At 40.8% G+C, this 20,356-nt stretch overlaps 1 protein-coding gene across 1 annotated transcript in view; it reads right to left on the bottom strand.

Moving 5' to 3' along the window:
• The window catches only part of COL22A1 (collagen type XXII alpha 1 chain), a 220,972-nt gene that overhangs the window by 56,842 nt on the left and 143,774 nt on the right, over positions 1–20,356 (bottom strand). The window contains exons 24-31 of the mRNA XM_005145496.3: positions 16,948–17,001; positions 7,732–7,785; positions 7,346–7,399; positions 6,312–6,365; positions 4,860–4,913; positions 4,421–4,456; positions 2,537–2,599; positions 880–933 (exon numbers count right to left, since the gene is read on the bottom strand). Coding sequence (XP_005145553.3) covers positions 880–933; positions 2,537–2,599; positions 4,421–4,456; positions 4,860–4,913; positions 6,312–6,365; positions 7,346–7,399; positions 7,732–7,785; positions 16,948–17,001 — 423 coding nt within the window. The remainder of the gene's footprint in view (positions 1–879; positions 934–2,536; positions 2,600–4,420; positions 4,457–4,859; positions 4,914–6,311; positions 6,366–7,345; positions 7,400–7,731; positions 7,786–16,947; positions 17,002–20,356) is intronic.

Below are 20,356 nucleotides of genomic sequence, written 5' to 3'. Positions count from 1 at the left end.
CATTCAGTGTAGGACTGATATGGAGTTTAATTTACATTTTACGTTAAAGTTAATCAAAATTTTTGATTGAAAAACATATTTCAGCTGAACTTTTTTGGTGGATAGGAAAAAAAAAGAATCCTCTGTGTTTCATCACAAATATAAGTTTCTAAATTCAGTTTTCACCCTAATTTTTTTAGTTAAAACTATATTGTTGAAGTACCTCATGAGAGTTATGGACCAGGTGTCTTACCTGCCATTGACATTTCTGTGGGCTATGCTCCACAAACATCAGTCCCCCTGACACTTCAAAGCCAAGAACTACATACAAACTTCCCAAATATAGGATATTCAGGTGCTTCACTGCAGATGTCATTTGGCCACCCACTATAATGAAGGCATTTTATTCACTATACAACCACATGCATCCTCAAGGTCAGTGTTTCATCTCCACCTCCATGTTCACAGGGCTTGAGTGTAAATTTTGGTAGATAACATGCCTGTCTAGTTCTCTCATTTTCATTAAAATTAATGGTGTTGTGATGGCAGAAGCCCAGACCATTCTTTAAATTACTGCTTTAGTACATCACAGGCAGGCATAGAAAACTTCTTTAAAATTTAATTACAGGCTCATTTTTATCAGCCAATTCTAAAACAACAAAAATTTCCCTTGAATTACAAAAGTTTTCCTTAAATTTCATCAGCTCCTTACTCTCTATTGCATTATTTGACAAATTGTTATCTCCATCCCACACACAGCTTTTTTTGCTGCTTCTCTGTAAAACTCAGCTAAAAGACTCTGAATGTTTTTACTTGTCCTTAGATATCCTATCACTTGTCTCTGCCCTCTTGTCTCTTCTTCTCTTGTCTAAGGAGGATTGCGCTCATTTCATGACTTACCTTTTCTCCTCTTTCACCTTTCAATCCCGGGAAGCCATCTTTTCCTTTTTCTCCCTAAAAGAAGGCAAAGGAAAGTACAAAATACTCATGTTTTGATTAGATGGCATCCATCCCACTAGAATATTTTACACTTTCAGTTGACCATACCTGTTCTTCATGATGTAGTGCAGTCAATTAAAAATGCAGTATTTTGGAGATGGCTACATAAAATCCACACTATTTTCAAAAGCCAGTGAATGACAGTGAAGTTAATGGAAAGGAACTCACCAATCCCAAATTAACTTTCATGTAGAAGATTCTACTGCCTGATGCAGTTATAAAAGCCTAATTTTTTTCTAGTAGGACATGAAAGGCACCAGAACAGGAATTGAGACCCAAAGTGGACATTCATACTACCAGCTTTGTATATATAGAAGATTTCTGAATCATCCTTCACTGGCACCTACCTCTCTATTTTGCCCAGGTAACCTGACCATCTGAATGGGAGATGCTTAACAAGGATGATGTGAGTGCTCCTTGTGTATGCATATACAAAATGTATTTATCTTGCGTTCAAATAGGAGAAATCCGACCTACATTACTACCATTTTACATATATAGAGAATATATTCTACAGCTTATGCTTTACAATACATATGGTAAACTTATCTGTGAGACCTCAGTTGATTTTTAACCCTTCTGGATCACATCCAATTATATAGCATTTGTATACTTCTATGTACATAAGTATAGGAGTACTTGATCAGACCTCATTTACATGGCTAAATTTACTGTCAGACCCATGATTCAACTATTTCCTAGTATGTAGATGCCTCTGGTAATCTGGAGCTAGCCAGGGGGATGCAGTAGACACTAGGACATAAGTGGAACTTAGGCTATCAGAAAATGATCCAGCCATCTGAAGTCTTCTCCTGAGCTCAGTGACAAGTGGGATTTGTGATTTTGTTGATATTAATCTTATTTTAATGTTTTTAAAACAAGCAGATATATCTGACAGTGAAGCCTAAAGAACCTTCTACTTCTACTGCCTCACAAGCAACCTGGTCATAACCTTCTGTATTTAGGATAGACACTCTTCATTAGCACCTCCGCTGCATTTAGGAACAGTCATTAGGCAGTGAAGTACCTTTTTGGAGGGGGTACTTGTTGACTTTGCTGGACACCTGTGGGGAATGAAGGTGGTAAGATTCGCATGAAAAAGAGTTTGGGAATGAACTCTGAGGCCTTGGTGCTTGACAAGCTCTGGGGCAATGAGTTGGAACGTTGAAGGATAGGGAAGGGAAACCAGCAAGCCTTGGGAGGATGGGCCAGGATGTAGTTGTGGCAGGAATCTCAGTTGGAGGCCAGAGGATGTGGGGGTTGTGAAAGGGTCTGCAACACTGTGATTGGACTGTTTACCTGGAGAGTTTCACAGTGGCCAATGAGATTGAACTCTATATGTATGTGCAGGTTGGGAAAATACTGGAAAAAGGGGATAAAAAGGGCTTGGTGGTAATAAACAAGGATTTGAGTCTCTGCATCAACTTCAGGTCTTGTGAAATGCCACAGACACCACAGCAATCACAAGAGAGAACATCATCTACGAACACTGGAGGTAAGTCCTTCTTATGCTTAATGGCCAAAAGAAAGAATCAATCTGTGGCTCAACCTCACTCACCTGGTCTCCTTTTTCTCCTTTCAGTCCAGGTAAACCCTGAGGACCAGGAAAACCCACTTCACCCTGAAAGTAAGACAAAAATGTGTGAAATCCAGGAAGAGGCATCAACCATGGGTTCTGTTAATAAATATAACCAAGAATGAAAAGGAAAAATGGTGGACCAAGGTCTTTCTCACTTGTGTCAGCTAAAATGCATCAAGTCTAGTCCTCAGGATAGGCTAATCTAGTCACAATGTCTCTAGGCTGGAGAGGATGAAACCTTTAACTGTCTCTTTGTCTGATGTTAAACATGAAATCTTCACAACTCATAATGACTGCAGGTGTTTTATTCTTGCTACCCAGTCGCATCTTGATACACACAATCTATGCTGTAAGGCCAGAACGTCCCCCATTTTTTAATAGGATCAAGTACAGATATAGTTTGCTGAGAGAAAATAGGATTAGTTTGATTGCCAAATAATTTTGTATTCATGGAAAATCATTACTTAAAACAGCAGCTAGAACTTCACTTTTTTTGCTGTTACACTGTTACCCAATTCCATGCAACTTAGGACATGTTTTCTCCATGCTGCTCTGGCAGCAGGAACAAACAAGCAAATAAAAACAGCAAAAAAATTAAATCTTTTATTTTCATATGGCCTGGAAATGCAAAACCTGCACTGTATTAATCTGAATGGTACAGATGTTACATTACAAAGAGATCTAGAATTTTCTGGATGCATTACTGCACATCTGGATTTCTTCCTCTTTGAACTTTACCTTTGACTTTCTGCTTTATAATACTTGCTATTGAAGTAATTATGATCTCTGTGTCATGTGATTTGTTCTAAATATATCAAGTATCCTCAAACTTAGCTCCCAGTTGGCCCAGTTTGTCATCTAAAAATAACCATGTTGTTTTCTATTTATAACTATTCTGCTATGTGCAGTTGTAGTGCAGTATCACAAAGAATGTCAGACATGGACAGGACCCAGATGCACTAAGTGCTGTACAAATACTGAACTAAGAAAAGGTCATTCCTGCTCTAAAGAGATTAGCTCTGAAGTATGGGAAGACTCAAAATATTACTGTGATATAGGAACAATGAGTCTTCAAAAGAAATCCGATGAGGAACAAGAAGGTGGGAGAACACCAGGGTTATGTTTGGAGAAGACTAATGATAGTGACATTTTGTGGTGGAGAAAATGGTGCTTTATGAGAGCCACTGCAGGATCCTGGTGTAACTTTGGCCTCTGGAAAGATACTAAAGCAAAACTTCAATGAGTTTGTATGAGCTCAAGGACAGAAATGTAATGCAAAACAGCCAATGTGAATTTTAAAAAACAATCATATCAACCCCGTCCGGCTCCCTCCCTTGATACAAGAACGAAGCAGAGAAGAAGGAAGCATTTGTGCGATGTATCTTTACTTTAGTAACATGTCTGACACAGGCCAACATGATGTTCTCATTAGCAAACTACAAAATGCAGCACAGACAAAAGGTCTCTGGAGAACAGCTTAAAACTGATAGAAGAAACTACACTCACACCCCTGTTATTAGTTGGTTTCTGTCAAATTCAGAGGATATATTAAGTGAAATCCTCTAAGGGGCTGCATTACTCAATAATTTATGACTGAGGTGACAGTAAAGAGAATTGTTATGAAATGTGTGGAGAGCACCACACTAGAGAGAGAAAAAAGTGTTTTGGAAGGTGGTATTAGAAGCCAGAACTGCCCTGTGTGGGGAGATGATGCAGACCAAGTGGCAGTGCTTTGGCTGGGGGTCTGAATCTTTGTGGTAGTGGGCTCAAGCCATCAAATGCAAATGATATTGTCCGATGTCTTTGTCACTGCATGTGGTCACTTGATATCTTGCTGCTATACGATCATTTTTTCCTGCTCACCTGCTCTCCAGGTTGGCCATGGGTCCCTGGTTCACCCTAGAAAAACAAAACCAAAACATTAACATTACAAGGACCCTTTTGCAAGAACGCTTTCTCATTATTAAATGTGTCCTCTATTGTCCTGGCCCACTGTGCTCTACCCACTTTCCATAAGACACTGAAATAGTATCCTTAATGGCTTGAGAACCCAGACTGCAGGGAGCCAACACAAAGCCCATGTCAGCTCTCTCTACACCTGTAGATTTGAGAGAGGAGCACCAAATGGGGATTGGTATTTTAGAACACCATGAATTCTGAAAGGCAATGAGCTGTCTATGCTCGTCCACTTATGCCTTCAACTTTAGAGGAATCTTACTGTCCTTACTTCAGTGTAAGACCTTCCAAAATCATATCTTGATTGACTCAGTGGCTACAGCCAACTTGAAATATAATTCCTTACCTTAGGGCCAGGTTTTCCAGGAAAGCCTCCCTCACCCTTTTCTCCTTGTTCTCCCTGCAGGGAACACAAGAAGTTAATATACATACTCCTTTGCTAGTGCAGCATGTTTGCAGGAAACAGTGAGGAATAGTTTGACTCAGATCATCAGTATTAGCCTGGGGATGTAAATGGAACCAAGTGAGAATATGGTTCCTTAAATTTTCCATTCTAGTGTTTGTAATCACATCTCAAGCACCAATCACCCTACCAGAATATTTCTGGAATATCAGAAAGTCAACCACTGTTATATTAAAGATGTCCATAGAGAATGACCTCAAAATCAAAGCCCATATTCAGTTTCTTCAAACTACATATGGTTTGAAAATCTATGTTATTTCTGTTAAGAAAAATAACTAACTGTGGGATTGGGGCCATGGCCACTGGGCATTTTAGATAAATGAAACAGATCTTTCAATGCTGGTGGTGTCAGGATGGAGAGCAGAGGCTGGAATGCACTGTATAGCTGAGGAGTGTAGTAGGTGCTACACGGGGCTGGGATTAAATCCAGAGTTTATTTAGCCTCAGAAATTTATTCATTCCTCACCTTTATTCATCAGTAAATGGGAGCTGGAGACTCTGGCTCAAGCATTCAGTGCACTCGATTGAGAGAGATGAGTATAAATGTAGTGTGTCACTGGAGAAAAGAGGGGTCATAGTGCTCAAGTATCAGAGCCATGAAGACCACTGCCAATGCAGTCCAAGGCAGTAGATGGTTAAGAGCTCTTCTCCCTACTCCAATATAGCGTCATCATCCACAAATCCTAGCTTGGCCTTCATAGTCAAAATATGGCACATTTCTTTGACACTCATTATGTAGTGATGGCAAGACAACCAGAGTATCTCCTACCTCTAAATCTCTTATCTCTTTTCTCCCACTGCAGAGACAGCAGTCATTCCCAATCCGTCATTTGCATAAGCTTTTGAATAAGGGATAAGAACTAGGAAATAATGAACTGTCTTTCTGCCACACAGAACTACAGAAGTCATAGGGGGATGACAATTATTTCCAGCCCTTTACAGAGGAAAGAAAGGAACATTTTTGGAGCCTGACACACCTCTTTGCTCTTCTTTGTGCCTTGGACACATGCCTTGTCTTGCCAGTGTTACTGGCTTTCCTGAATGAAAGTAGAAGCATCTTTGTTGGTAATGCCCAGCCTGTGTTTGCAAAATAGGATGCAGTAGTTGAAGACTGGAAGAGGATCTCTCATCTTTGCTCTATTTACAACCACCTCTATCTTCATAATGACTCAGTATGCGCTCACACCAGGTGCTTCACCAATGGCTCAGTGATGGAATTAATGGGGGGGTGCTTGCCTCTAGAGATGTGCCTCCTTTCCCATTTACACTTACTAGTTCACTCATATAATCTGCCCAAATAAGTAGCTTAATACCAGTGTAGATGGTGTCACTTACCTTTTGACCGGGAAGCCCAGGAAGCCCATTGAATCCATCTTTGCCAGGTAACCCCTAAATAAGAGAAAACCATAAGCTGTAAGTGCCTGTTCTTTACATCAGTAACAACAAGATCAGCATAAGCATATTCAATCCATCCCTTTTGTCCTGCACCTAAGTTTAAGAAGAACCATCTCATGCAGTTTGCTTTGACTTTTCCCATCCTCTGCCTCAAAACACACAAAAGGTCTCACAATGCACAGTATCTGCTTGGCCTGTTTTCCAGTATCCCAGTTTTGATGAGTGACCACTGGATGTCAGTGTTGTTACAGAGAAACAATGCTATAGAGCTTTTTTTGCACACTATAGAGACTTAAATAACTTTTACAATTACATTTTTACTTATAATTCTCTGTAAATCTCTTATCTGCAGCTATAACGATTTTTAAAGTCTATTTCTCCTTTTAAATAGTGGCAATTTCTTATACAATACATAAACTCCTTAAATTGAATTACACAACACAGCGACAGAACCATTCAGCAAGATAAGAATTACAATTACTTCCTGCAATGCATTTAAAAGAGTGAGAAAAACTCCTGTCCCCTTTCCAAGTGTCAGTCAATCCCAAATACCACAGAGGCTGCTGTGGCGCTTCTTAATACCAGCTATTGAATAATTCACCTTTGTTGACTTAAGAGCCAACAGGCATTTCTATGCCAAATCAGAGATTCTGTGGGTTCTTTGGCCTGATTCAGAGAACTCCAGGCTCAGAACAGCAACATCTTGCCAAATGCAAAATGACTTTTGAAAGATATCTTATAAAGTAAACAAAATGGTCTTCAGTGTGTAGGAACAGCAGACCTGCATCTGGTAATATCCTTATTCACAAAAGGCAGCAGAGAGCAATGCCTGCATTAAAGGTGACAGTGTTCAAGCCCTCATTAAAGCCTTGCTTGCAGACAAACTGCAGGAAATGAAATAAAGACTTGAGAACTGGATTATCTGAAGCCAAGGAGAGCAATAGGAGCAAGGAAAACAGTTCCTTAACACTTACAGGTGGTCCCGGTGGTCCAGTTTTACCAGAAACTCCAATTTCTCCTGGAAGCCCCTGGAAAAAGGAATTGGGAGAAAAAAGAAATAGAAAAATCCTGATTTCTATCCTTTACAGCAACCTAGATTTTAATTTAAATGCAATTTTCCCTTCCACAGTAGCCAGATCTCTGCAGTGGGGAGGCCTGTAGCCACTGACCAGGGAGCACCAACGTGGTTCCAAGGCTTGGCACAGAGTCCTCTAGGACCAGCTGTAGCTTCTCAGTGAGAAAATATAAAAGACACATTGCCAGAGGTCCTGACTCGGTTCCCACTGGAAACCATGACCTAAAGTTCTCCCTCTTCTTTATTCTCTTTAATATAAACCAAAATCCACACTTGTTTCCTTACTGGTGCTCCAGGTGGTCCAGGAGGTCCAGCAATACCTGGGGGCCCTGGCGGTCCCTGTAAGAGATGAAGCAAAACCATTTTATCTCTGTGATAGTGGCTGAAAGCCTCCGGTCCTTTTCTGTGCAGACAGAGCCCTGCTCAAAGTGGGCAAAAGCACTGAGCTTTATTTCATTAGCTTCTAATAAATATGAGTGTAAGATGCCAAACTGAGCTCCACAAGGGAATCATGCTCATGAGCAGAACAGTATCGCTAGCTTAAGCCACTAAGTACTGCTGTTGTGAGCTCCATCCTCGACTCCAGTACAAGAGATAGAGGAGTTCAAGGCCATCAATGGTAAAGTAGAACACAAAGCTTGTAGAGTGGGATCTCCTGTAGCATCCAACCTAATTTAATCTCGATTAATATCGTTTCAAAGTGAGCAATTTACCTCCTCAAAAAGATCTCTGAAGTAACTAATGGATGGAACAGGTTTGTACTGGGGCAGGGAGCAATATGAATCCATGTGTATGGAGATACAATGCACTGAATCAAGTGCTTCAAAGCAAATGCACCACCATTTTAGTGCTCTACATTAACTTTGTTGATAGTAAAATGCCCTCACAAACTCATACTTCAATGCACACATTCAGTTGGAAATATCAGCTGTTTTTCTCAGGGAAACCATTCTCTCAATAGCCATTTGATTTTCAGAGGAGTTTATTTTTGTGTATTGAGCAAATTGTTAAATTTGGCTTCCCAGATGAGAAAATTGTTTCCATACTAAACAAATCTTTACAGGTTGCCTGAGATGCAGAGGTGTTTGTTACTTCCAGCTTTCGCTGTAGACAAGATAAGAATCCTCCTGTGCTCAGAATGGAGCATGTGTTCATGGGGTTTTTGGATCAGGACCTAAGCAAACAATATGAGAATGGATGTGAGAAGTGGATATATATGACTGGGTTGGAGTTTTACCCTGGCTGTCTCTTCTGTCTAGAAAGACATCCTGTTAGAAAACAGGATGACTTCATTAGTTTTCAGTTTTCAGCATAAGGACAGTTCTGGTGTGCTTGTATTGAAAAAATAAGCCATATCCCCCCACTCTCCTCCCAACCTTATGTAAAGAATTGAAGCTGAGCAACTGATACAAGATAGAAAATGGCCAGCTGGAATTTCATCATTCAGTACCACAAAGCACAGCTTTTGCAGTTAAGGTATTATGAGCCATGGCTCAATATTAGCATTTCACATTTTAGGAAAAAAAAAGAACTCAAAAGAAGAAAACAGTGTAAAAAACTGATGACAAGAAGTTATTTGTGGCATGGTTTGACAGAGAAGGTAGCAGATAAGTGCTCTTTTTAGAATAGACTTGTAAAATTCAGCCAGAAAAAAAAAGACAGCTTCTCACCAATAGATGGGGCAAAGTGACCAAAAAAGGATTTGCAAATGCATTTGCCTCCCATGAACCGTTTTCATTGAGGCTTAGAACAGACATGGATTCATCCACCAACTTTAGCATTTGTAGAGTGCTTCAAATGTGAGCACAAATGAAACACCCCCTTGGGATGCACTAGTGCACTCTTGTGAAGCCCTGAATCAACTTCTGAGGACATGGGCCCAGCTGCTATTGCAGTAGGCTCCCATAGTTAAAGAGCTCTCTAGTCCCATCAGCAGACATCTGGTCAAGACCAGCAGTCACCTCAAGAAGGTTTTGCCATTTAAAGAAAAGCACCAATGGTCCAAATTAGTCTAGCACCACACTGTAGATACAACCAGGTGACCTCAGACACCAGTGACATAGAAGTTCTGCTTGGCTCTCTACATGGTACTGCTGAGAGGCCCTGCAGAAAGCTTCTGTCAAGAGGTGAAAAAACCCAACCAGGACCCAGCCTCAGGATGCTGCCTCAGCTCAAGCATCCCCAGGTATACCACAAGTTCCCCCACACAGTAAAGACAAGGGTCAATCTGACCTAAAAGCAAAGTTTTTCAGCAACCAGCATAATCCCTAAAATGTGAGGTGCTACATCCTCATCATCCCAGCTGTTTCTCCTAGTAACTCTTGATAGTCTCACTATCAAATTTCTAATTCTTCTCATCAGTTTTCTACATTCTGGCCCACAATAACTTTAGGCACCCATAAATCTTGACATGGAAGCACACTGATCCTTACCCTGAACTGCCAAAAATTATTCTGTTTTATTGCTCTCCATGAAGCAACCACCTAGGACATCATGCCCAATACTGGTTTATTCAGCTAGCTTCACCATATGTTTCATCAACAAATGTTACAGTCACTAAAGGAAAGTTCTTCTGATAAAAGTCTCTCTGAGACAGGCATAGAACAGTTTTATGTAATGGCCACCAGTATCCCTGGGAGATGCAGACACAGAGCAGTAAGATAGCAAAATCACATGAAAGTTGCAGAAATACATCATACATGTCCTTTATAGAGACCTCCTTTTACTATTGGCCAGAGCAAATCAGTTTTACTTGTGAGATCAGTCTCTCATGCTGGTATATATATATTTCTGTTATTGTAGCCCTTCTCCTGACTTCTGAGTATACTTCAGAGCAAGGACTATTCTTGCTAAATATTTGCAAAGTTCTAAACTGACAGCACTTATTTGTTATTAAAATAACACAAACCCCAACCAAACATAACACAGCAGGAGCAGGACAGCTTCTAATGCTTAACCCCAAAATCTCATGCCATCTGTTTTCTCCGTTTCCTTTTTTAGACTGAATCCAGATTAAAGTACCTGAGGTAAACAGTCACCTTTTTCAGAGATCATTTGACAAATTATACCAATCCCTGTCCCAAATATAGTCCCAATGTTGTCCCTTTAAAACTGTGATTTGGCTGGTAAAGAAATTGATGTGTTGGTCATAGAATCATAGAATGGTTCCTACATGCCAAAGCAAAAAATTATATATGGAAACTTTAGAATAAAACAGGGCTATAGAAACAGTTCGTAAAACAAATGGAAAACATGGATCTTTTACCAAAATGCTCAAAACAAAGTATTTTCAAATCAAAGTATTTCCAAACTGTTGCTTTGAAAACAAAAGATTTTAAATAATTATTACAATTCAAATAGTGTTTAGAGGTGTGTGTGTGTCATGGCTGGGATATCTTGCCCAGAGAGGTGGTGGATGAGCCATCCTTGGAGACATGCAAGGTCTTGCTGGATGTGGTTCTGGGCAACCTGGTCTCCTTGAAGATGTCCCTGCTCATTGCAGGGGGTTGGACTAAATGAGTTGAAAGGTCCCTTCCAACACAAACTATTCAATGATTCTATGATCTTTAAAATCATTGAGAGGATGTCTGTGGATTTCTCTCAGGCTTGTGTTTCATCCAGCTCCATTCCTTAGACAACGTAATGCGGGGCCAGTTCTCAGAAAAGAAATTGAACACTCCATGTATGAGGAACAGCTGTGCTTGTCCTCCAGGATCCACTAAAGGATGATCTCCTCTTCCAGTGTTGTATCTTGCTGAAAGACAGGCTGGGAAAGGCAGAGCTATTAAGATTTAGGTTCTGCACTCCCTAAGGAAGCTCTGAAAAGGAACAAACCCCTTTTTCTGTGACTACATCAGTAGGTTGCTTGGCCTAAATCTCTTTTCCATGGAAGAAGGGCTGGCTATGTTTTAGGGAGAAGTGAACAAATGCTATTCCGTGATGGAAACTGAAGTCTGATGGTTTTTCCAGATACATGTCTCTGCAGACAAAGCTCACACAGACATATTTTCTGTATTATTATTCCATGCCAAAGACAGGATACTCTTACACTATGAGAAAGGCTTAGATAAGCCCTTAAACCATGTTAAAGCAGGCTGTGGTCTGGCCTTCTCAGGCAGTGTGCCAGCTTTATGAAGAAGAGCCTCCGGCACACACAGGAGCATGTAGTCTGCTGCCAGTGATAGCAAAATGCATGACCATGCCCCTGACAACCATTTCTCCTCCAATGTATGTGCTTGTCTCCACTTCAAAATCAGTTACACCCTGCAATTTCACCTCTCAGAATGTCCTCACAGACCCTTCCTCTTGGCTTTGAGCTGTCTCCCCTTATTTCCACCCTTTTCCCATCAGAAACAAGGCTGTTGCCACCAGTTTTGGGGAGCAGTCCATGAGTCTCCCTATGTCCCTTCCTATTTCAGCAATCCATTTCTACTCCACTGCATGTGAATGGATTCTGGGATCAGCTCCTCAAATCTGCCCTTCATTTCTCACCCCAGGCACTACAGTATCCATCAGCATAACTACTGTGAATTATCTTCAGTAATGCTGCTTTAGAGCATTGTCATGTTCTCTTTGCTTAAATCCTACCTTACAAAACAAGACAAAGACAAGAGGATATAGAAGAAGGCTGTGGCTGATGACACTGAAAATCAAAAGCCTAAAGAGACAACAGATCCAAGCATTTACCTGTGAAGCATGCTCTTATCGTCACCTTCAGTGATAGTGCCATAATTCATAGGCAGAGGAGGTCTCCAGTTATTTCACCTGGTGGCATCGTAACTGGGGCAACATTATTGTAAAAAACAGATATTTCAACAAAAATTCTCTGAACTGTCTTTCCAGCTCTGTAAAAGTACTGAATAAAGTCAGATTTGTGCATAGCAATCTTTCCAGGAGGATTTCTTGCTCCCAGTGAAAGGCAGTACTTGTTTAACTTCATCACTTAGTGTAAGATATGGACATAATCTCTTTTGTCTCCAGAGGAAGATTTCTCTCCCTGTGTGTTGGTTTACTGAGTCAGTACAGCACATGAGAAAAACAACAAATCCCCCTCCCTTATGGTCTTCTGTTCCAGTGCTATTAGTGATCTGCACAGGTTAAGGCTTTATTTTTGTTAAAGGCATAGATCTTACTAAAAACAGCTCTGAGCAATATCTTCCAATTTTAAGCAGCACTGGCATAGTTTGAATTCAATCTAAGCTTTGCAGCTGGGGCCTGTATCCTTGTCTCACATTTTGCAATATTAACTTGCATCACAAAAAGGATGTTAAGGACAGGATGCATTTCAGAGGATATCATTTATTTCCTGAATTACATAAGAAAAGCTGGGCTTGAGCTCTCACCCTACGGACAAGTCTATACTAATTAAATCACTGCCAGCCATGACTATAAAAGGTACAGCTTGTACTGGTCTTCCTCGCAGGTCTTAGTTATACAACCAGGTTATCTAGCATAAGGCAGACATCAATAACAGCCCACAGATATTGAAAGCATAAGCTATGGCATTTTTTGTTTAAATCTCAGAGTTTTGACTTGTTTTGCTGTCTCACAGGTACCTATCTCACAGCATGTTACCTGCTCAGCAAGGGGATTCTAGAGCACGGCTTATTGGACCATTTGTAGGAACCTGCTTTAGAAGAGCTTCAGGCTCCACTGGTGATATTAACTGGATCTTCATCAACAGGAGCTCAGACACCTGCATCCCATCCTCATCCTTAACCCCACAGGTGCTTGTTTTTGGAGCTGAATTCCAGCTCTGGTCATTCAGCAATAAAGCTCAGAGTGTCTGAGCCCTTGGTTAGCACTGGGGCATCAGCTCCCCCCATTGCTGAGCCTGTAAACACAATCATCATGGCTCACTCAGCATACACTGCCTAACTGCAGATCTCTTTCTCCTCATACCAAGAAAAGCACTTTTAAAGTGTTACCTTTTAAAGGTATGTCATAAACTGCCTTTAGCCCCTTCTCTCAACATTTTCTATCAACAGATGATGGGATAGACAAACTATACTGAGATCTTAGGCGACCATGAAGAAATGCACAGCCTCATTGTTTTCTGTGCTTGGTACCCATCCATTACAACTGAAAGAGCTCAATAGAAACACTCATTTTTCAGTCTGCATTTGAACAGCCTGCAATAGAAGTTTGGCCCATGATTAAGGCTCCTAGAAACTGAAATAGTACAAATAAATAATAACAACATAAACACATTATGAGTTCAGATGTCTGTGTCCTTGCTGCAGGAGAATCATTCATATCCAGAGGGGAAATAAGACCCAGAGTGTCTACTCCATGGCTTAATGATGTTGCAAGATGCACCATTTCTAAAGGTCACAGGAAAATAAAAGTGCTCATTTTTGGGGTGTTGACTACACAACATGGAGGAAATAAGTATATGGACTGGTTCACCACCAGAGCTAATTTAGAAGGGAAATAAAACATTTTAAAGTCTTCTTGGATTAAAATTTCATTTGAGTTAGTGTGTGCAAGGAGAGAGGCAAAACTACATCTACCCTATTGACACACAGCATTCCCAGGCTTGCTGGGGGAACTAGAAGTTGCCTCCTACCTGCTACTTTGTGATTTAACACTTACATTAACTCTCAAATGTGACCAAACCCAGTCAATAACCCTTAAGAGTTGGACTGAGATCATCTTAACCACAGTTCACCAATGGATCTGCTGACTCTGCTTCGGTGTAGCCCTTAGAAGGGTTCTCTTGCTCACCTGACTGATCCTTCTGTGGCTTCTCAGTTGCACCAAGCATGACAGCAAATATTTTTCTTGATAAAACCTAATGATAACTTCAGATGGGCTTTTCTATGTTTTTCAGCAGCAATGTGACTTCTGCAGCCACTATATCCACTCCTTTTTGCCCATCCAACTATCAATGTGGGAAATCAAGTCAGAAAACAGACATATGCTTAAATTTAAAATAGAAAAGGAAAAGAAGGCTATTTTTTTAGTGTCCTAATCTAGTTTATGTATGGGCAACTCAAACTGGTTGGTCCTCAAAACCACAGAGATAGCACAAAAACAGAGACTTCCATGCATGACTTGAATATCTGTGTAACTACAACATAAGAAAACCACTTGTCTCCTTGAGTATTTTTGGGACATAAAATCATAGGATCTTAGAATAATTAGGGTTGGAAGGAACCTTACAATCATTCAGTTCCAATCCCCCGATTAAGAAAAAAAAAAGCGCTAATGAAGTGCCAAAAAAAAGTAATGTCACAAGAAGTGCTGTTAAGCTGAAAAGTAGTTTTGTTACAAACCCGTTGTAAGCACTTTCTCCACACAGAAGTATGGAGATCTGCAGTAATATGTCCAGAACTGAGAGCTGCTGCAGGAATAAGAACAATATTTTCCCATTCCTACAGTTAGCTTGGAGGAACAGCCAATTAAAGTATCCCTCAATGGCACTGCATTATATGCAGTTTTAATTAACATAAAAATTGCTAACTTTATTTAGCCTGTGTAGAAAGGAAAATTACTTAGTGCTATGTCAGCAGTTTTCTCAGATACATTCATAAAATCACTAACACATGCATATACATTATTTTAAATTGCAGGGAACTTGAGCTGCCCAGAAGTGATGCTGTTTGGATGGACACTGCCAGAGATCTTAGAAATAATGCAGAGAGAAAACTCTTCCCCCCAAAGCAAGAGAAATCTTGTTCCAGTGGTTCAGAAGTCCGGGGGAGGTTGGGGCGGGGGGGGTATGGATGGAGGTAGGGGGGGAAGGGAATGGGCTTTTTAATGTTATCCAATGGGAAATAGAATAATCATAGATTCATAGAACAGTTTGGGTTGGAAAAGGACATGAAGATCCCTGCCATGTCCAGGGATGCCTCACTCTAGACCATACCATCCAAGGCTCTGTCCAACTTGGCCTTGAACACTGCCAGGGATGGAGCATTCACCACTTCTTTGGGCATCCTGTGCCTGTGCCTCACCACCCTCACAGGAAAGAACTCCTTCCTTGTATCTAACCTTAACTTCTCCAGTTTAAGTTTAAATCCATTACTCCTTGCCCTATCACTAGAGTCCCTGATAAAGAGTCCCTCCCCAGCATCCTTGTAGCCCCCTTGAGGTACTGGAAGGGTGCTGGTATTTTTAAGGCACTGGAAATACTGTCTTTCTTCATTCCACTTGAAGGCTGCTGATGTAAGTCTTGTAAAGCAGAGACTGTACCAAAGGAAAAAGACTTAAAACCCATGTAAACTAGAATCAAGTGGTGTTTAGCAGGGTGAGGTTCCCAGCTGGACACAAGAGCCCTCAACCTGCACAGGGTCTCAAGCCTTTGGACTGTCTCTCTGACATCCTCCTTAGACATGTGAACAGCTCATTAGAAAACATCTGCTACAGAACCATTTCTAGATCATGTTTCCTGTTACAAGGACAAAGCTTGCCAGAGGAAATACATGAAAACACAGCATCTGCTGCCTAGCAGTGCGCTGTCTGATGCCACACATCACCAACAGCTGTAGAAATGGGGGCTCTTCATTCCTGCCCCAAACTTAACTGATTGTTGAAACAAAATCCCAGAGCCAAAGACCCAGTTTGTGAATTTACTATTGAAAGAATGAATGAAATGCTCAGATTTAATCTGAATAGTCATTTTTGCATCTTTCCTGCTCCAGGATCATCCCTGCAGGTACTTTTTGTATTGCAAGTGATGACCCTACAAATTGCCTCGGGTCAGCTACAAAATTAGCAAGAAAACAAGCCAGAGGCAAGTGTCAGTGTTCTTATAATACGGGGCAGAATACATTCATCCAAGGTGTAGCCAAATCCTTAACATACACAGCACTATTTTGCCCTTATGATGTTACAGATGGTGCAATCTGGAGCACTAACTTGCCAAAGGCTTTTAAAAATTAGCAGCTATGGGCTCATTAACTTCAGACATCCTTCCTCAAGGGGAGAATAAACATTTAGCTTTAAGCCCCTGTCTCTACCTTCCTCAATAAGCCAATATCTATCCCTCTATAACAAGTAGCAATGTGAGTAACAAAGCCACAAAACCAGTCTTGTGCTGAAATAAGTGTGCTTTCTGAATAGCAAATACCTCTTAAACTGCTTCTCCCCTCCAGACTGCAGCACAGGAGGTATCGCTGCAATTGTGAATTCACACAGCCAACAATTAGCTGAGACATCGCCCTAAATATTACAAAACACAAATCACTGTTTTCCCTCCAGAATGATCCTGCTTTATGCACAAGCAATGGTGAAATAACACATAAAACACATCCTTATGTCCCTGTTCAAAGATGCTGGAAAACTGCGGAAGGTAAAAGTAATTGCTGACGGACAAGCAGATTTCTCTCAATCACAACAGGATATTAGTTTGGCTTTTAAAGGAGAAATACCAACTTCAGAGACAGCGCAGATGAGAAGAGAAAAAGTCATGGTATGTTGCATTGTGGTTCCCAAGTCACCTTGCCACACAATATGTTTTTCCACATATTATATGAAAATGATGAAATCATCACTTACCTGAGGGCCGATCAGACCATTGATTCCTGGGAACCCTGGTTCTCCCTTTTTACCCTGCATGTTCAACAGAGGAAAAACATTAGAAGCTATAGCAAAGACTGCTATTGAATTCCTAAAGTCCTTCACACCAAAACTGGTAAAACGCTGCAATATGGATACACAAAACACAAAAGCTAGAAGAGAAGGCAGCAGATGCCATTTGGATGTGAAACTCCAGTTATCTTTGATGGGTCTGTATCTCCCAGACTGTGACAATAGCTCTGTTTTATGCATTAAAAAAGAAAATAAGGAAGAACTCTGGTACTTGGATGAATATAAAAGATTCACAATCTCTAAGCCAGGAAACAGGAATCCATGAAGCATTTCTAACTAGGGCTGGCATTGCCACCATTACTTCTCTGCAAGCAAAAGAAGATTTCTCCAGAGGAGCCAGAGAGCTTCACTGGTGCCAAGGATAAGCCAGAACCTGGACTAAACCCCTGAGGCAAGTTCACCTACGTGGATGCTGAGGGACCTGTGCTCCCCATGAGTTTGATCTCAAATAGGTCACAGGGGAAAAGTCCTGCATGAGTAGAATGAAGAAGAAATGATGGAGTAAGGAAGCATGAAGTGCTGGAGTTAAGGCAGAGGTTGGATTTGTTTACAGCTGACTTGCTGTGCTACTTTGGGCAAGTCATAGATGTGTAATAAACACTCAACCATTAATACGTCTGAGGTTGTTAATAATATGCAAGGAGGGTACAAGAGGACTCATGTAAACATCCAAGAGACAGAAAAGTGATTTTTTTTCCTCTCTTATTTCTACTTCTCATCCAAAGTGATTTTCTTTTTAGAAAGACATTACAATTAAGCAAGTTTCATGTCACTGATGATGTGATTGGTCATACAGAAGAGTGAGAGCCATATATATATGTTTCCTTTATTTTTCTTTCTTGAAATATGTCCAGAAACTAAGCCTATAAATGACAGCTTCCTGCTGACTTGAATGAAAACATCACAAATAGAACATCGTATTTTCCTCAGTTTTGACTGAGATTCATTAGCTGGTGTGTCAGAATCTGAACTGTTCATTATGTTTCTCATAACAAAAAAGAAATGTCAGCTGTCATATACAGAACTTAAGAAAATGAAGAGCAATTATGAGGTCCATGGAGTTTGTAGTCATTTCCAGGACACTAATACCAATCAGAATCCACACTATATACTCAAGTTAATGCACTATTCATGAGTGCTGCTCCTACTCTCAACATCCATCACTTCTTTGCTTGTCAAAGCCAAAAAGAGCCCATTTTTAACCTGAAGGACTCATACCACCACACGGTTCAACATGCATTTTCTGGCTGTAGATGCTGATGTTGCCAACTGCAAGGTGACCATACAAATGACATGGTTAAAATATTCAAATAAGCTTACAAACAGAGCAGGATGTGGTATGTGTGGCCCGACTTGGGGGATGAGTACAGCTTCCTACCAACATTAAAGGTGGCTGGTTCCACAGCTACAACACTGACACCAACATGCAACACGGAGTAACTGATGCCTTCATATCCCATCAACCTCACTTGTCAGTGGCATAACTGGCACCCACCTTGTACCTCCCTTTGTAATGTTTAAGCATCACCTTGTACTCTTAATTCAGAAACTGCATTAGAGGCAGGAATCCAATTTAAATGCTTTTGATAACCCCTTGAAAGAGAAAAATGGAATTAGCTTTACACTTAGTGCTCATGCCAACAAAATGGGAATGAGCCTTGTAACCTTGCAAGTGAAGAAATTCGAGCAGTACATGTGGACCTTATTTTGGAGATTCACTAGGTTCAAAGAAGGGGGTGGCTTTAGCAGGTTTATTGGTTAAGGCCATTATCTGGTTGCAGTTTACTGAACTACTGCTTATGGGGAACTTGGTCCTACCTATAAAATATTACTTGAGGAACCTGAGGAAGGTTGTAGCATCACCACCTTCTCTCCAAACCCATCTCAAGAGCTGAGGAGGCAGCGAAAGGGCATACTTTGCCTTCTGTGACAAGTGTACACCAATTGTGCTGTTTCCATATTGATGGCTGAGCACACTAATCTGCAGCAGCAATAAGTGATGTGAGAGGAACCCATCCTAGCCCTGGGTATAATTCTGAGAAACTTTGGTGCTTTATAAAACACTGAGAAATCCCCTAAAGCAACATGCAATTGTATTGACAGAGAAGCTGAGAATGTAATTTCCCATTGTGAAAGGGACACTTTGTCCACTCAGAGATTAGCCAAAATCAAAATACAACAGGTTTGCTCCATAACATTATAGACTGCCTATAAAGTACAGAAATCCTTGCTGGGAGAAATTACACCTATGAGAGCAAAGCTCAGCAAAATGTCACATTGCCTAATAATAACAGAGAAAAACAGCAATTATGCTGTTAACTTAGAGTGAGAACGAGCTAAATGTGTAAAAACTGTGTATTCTTTGACTATATGAAATGTATGTTATTTGCCTTCATCATCAATTTGAACAATAGCACAGTTAAAAGTGTTTTATAGGAAAAGTATATATTTACTTCACTGGTAATTATAGTTTCACTCTGGATATAACCTGCACCATTGATCCCTGGAGCATCTGTCTTATGAGGAGAGATAGTGGGAGCTTAGCCTGTTTAATCTAGACAAGAGCAGACTGAAAGGGGATCTCATCAGTGCAGATCAGTATCTCAAAGGCAGTTGCCAAGAGGATGGTGCCAGACTCTTCAGTGGTGCCCAGTGGCAGGATGAGGAGCAATGGCCATAAACTAAAGTATAACCAATTTCACCTTAACATGAGGAAGCACTTCTTTACGCTGAGGGTGGCAGAGCACTAGAACAGGCTGCCCAGGGGGGCTGTGTAGTTCCCCTCTCTAGAGACATTCAAACCCCATCATGGACATGTTCCTGTGTAACCTGCTCTGGGTGGCCCTGCCTTGGCAGGGGGTTGGTGATGATCTCCAGAAGGCAATTCCAACCCTAATGATTGTGTCATTTCTGTCCCAGCATCAAACACACAGAGAAAAGCTCAGAAGCCCTCCAGAAATGTAAATTTATCTCCCCTGTGACACCTTACAGACATAAACCTGTAATACATTGGCAAGTGCTCTTTAACATCTCTCGAGGGCAGAGGGTATGCCCCAAACCTAGTCTGCACCAGTTTTAATAGGATCCTTTAGGCTCTATTGTGAAACAAATAGGCAGCACTTACTCAGCCTCATAGGATTGTAATCCAGTTGTAGAGTCATGAAAGGTCTGTTAAGCTTTTTGTGTTACTCTGACTATGGGACTAAACATTCAGAAGATGTGGACAGATGAACATGAAAACCTGCTACAACTTGACAGCTGAATTAAAGATGCAGAAGACATCTCTTTGGAACTCAGTCCTGGAGCTGTGCTCCTT

This window comes from Melopsittacus undulatus, chromosome 1 (genome assembly GCF_012275295.1).
Source record: "Melopsittacus undulatus isolate bMelUnd1 chromosome 1, bMelUnd1.mat.Z, whole genome shotgun sequence".
In the NCBI taxonomy this organism is placed as follows: domain Eukaryota; kingdom Metazoa; phylum Chordata; class Aves; order Psittaciformes; family Psittaculidae; genus Melopsittacus; species Melopsittacus undulatus.
This window is presented reverse-complemented; position numbering and strand designations above follow the sequence as displayed.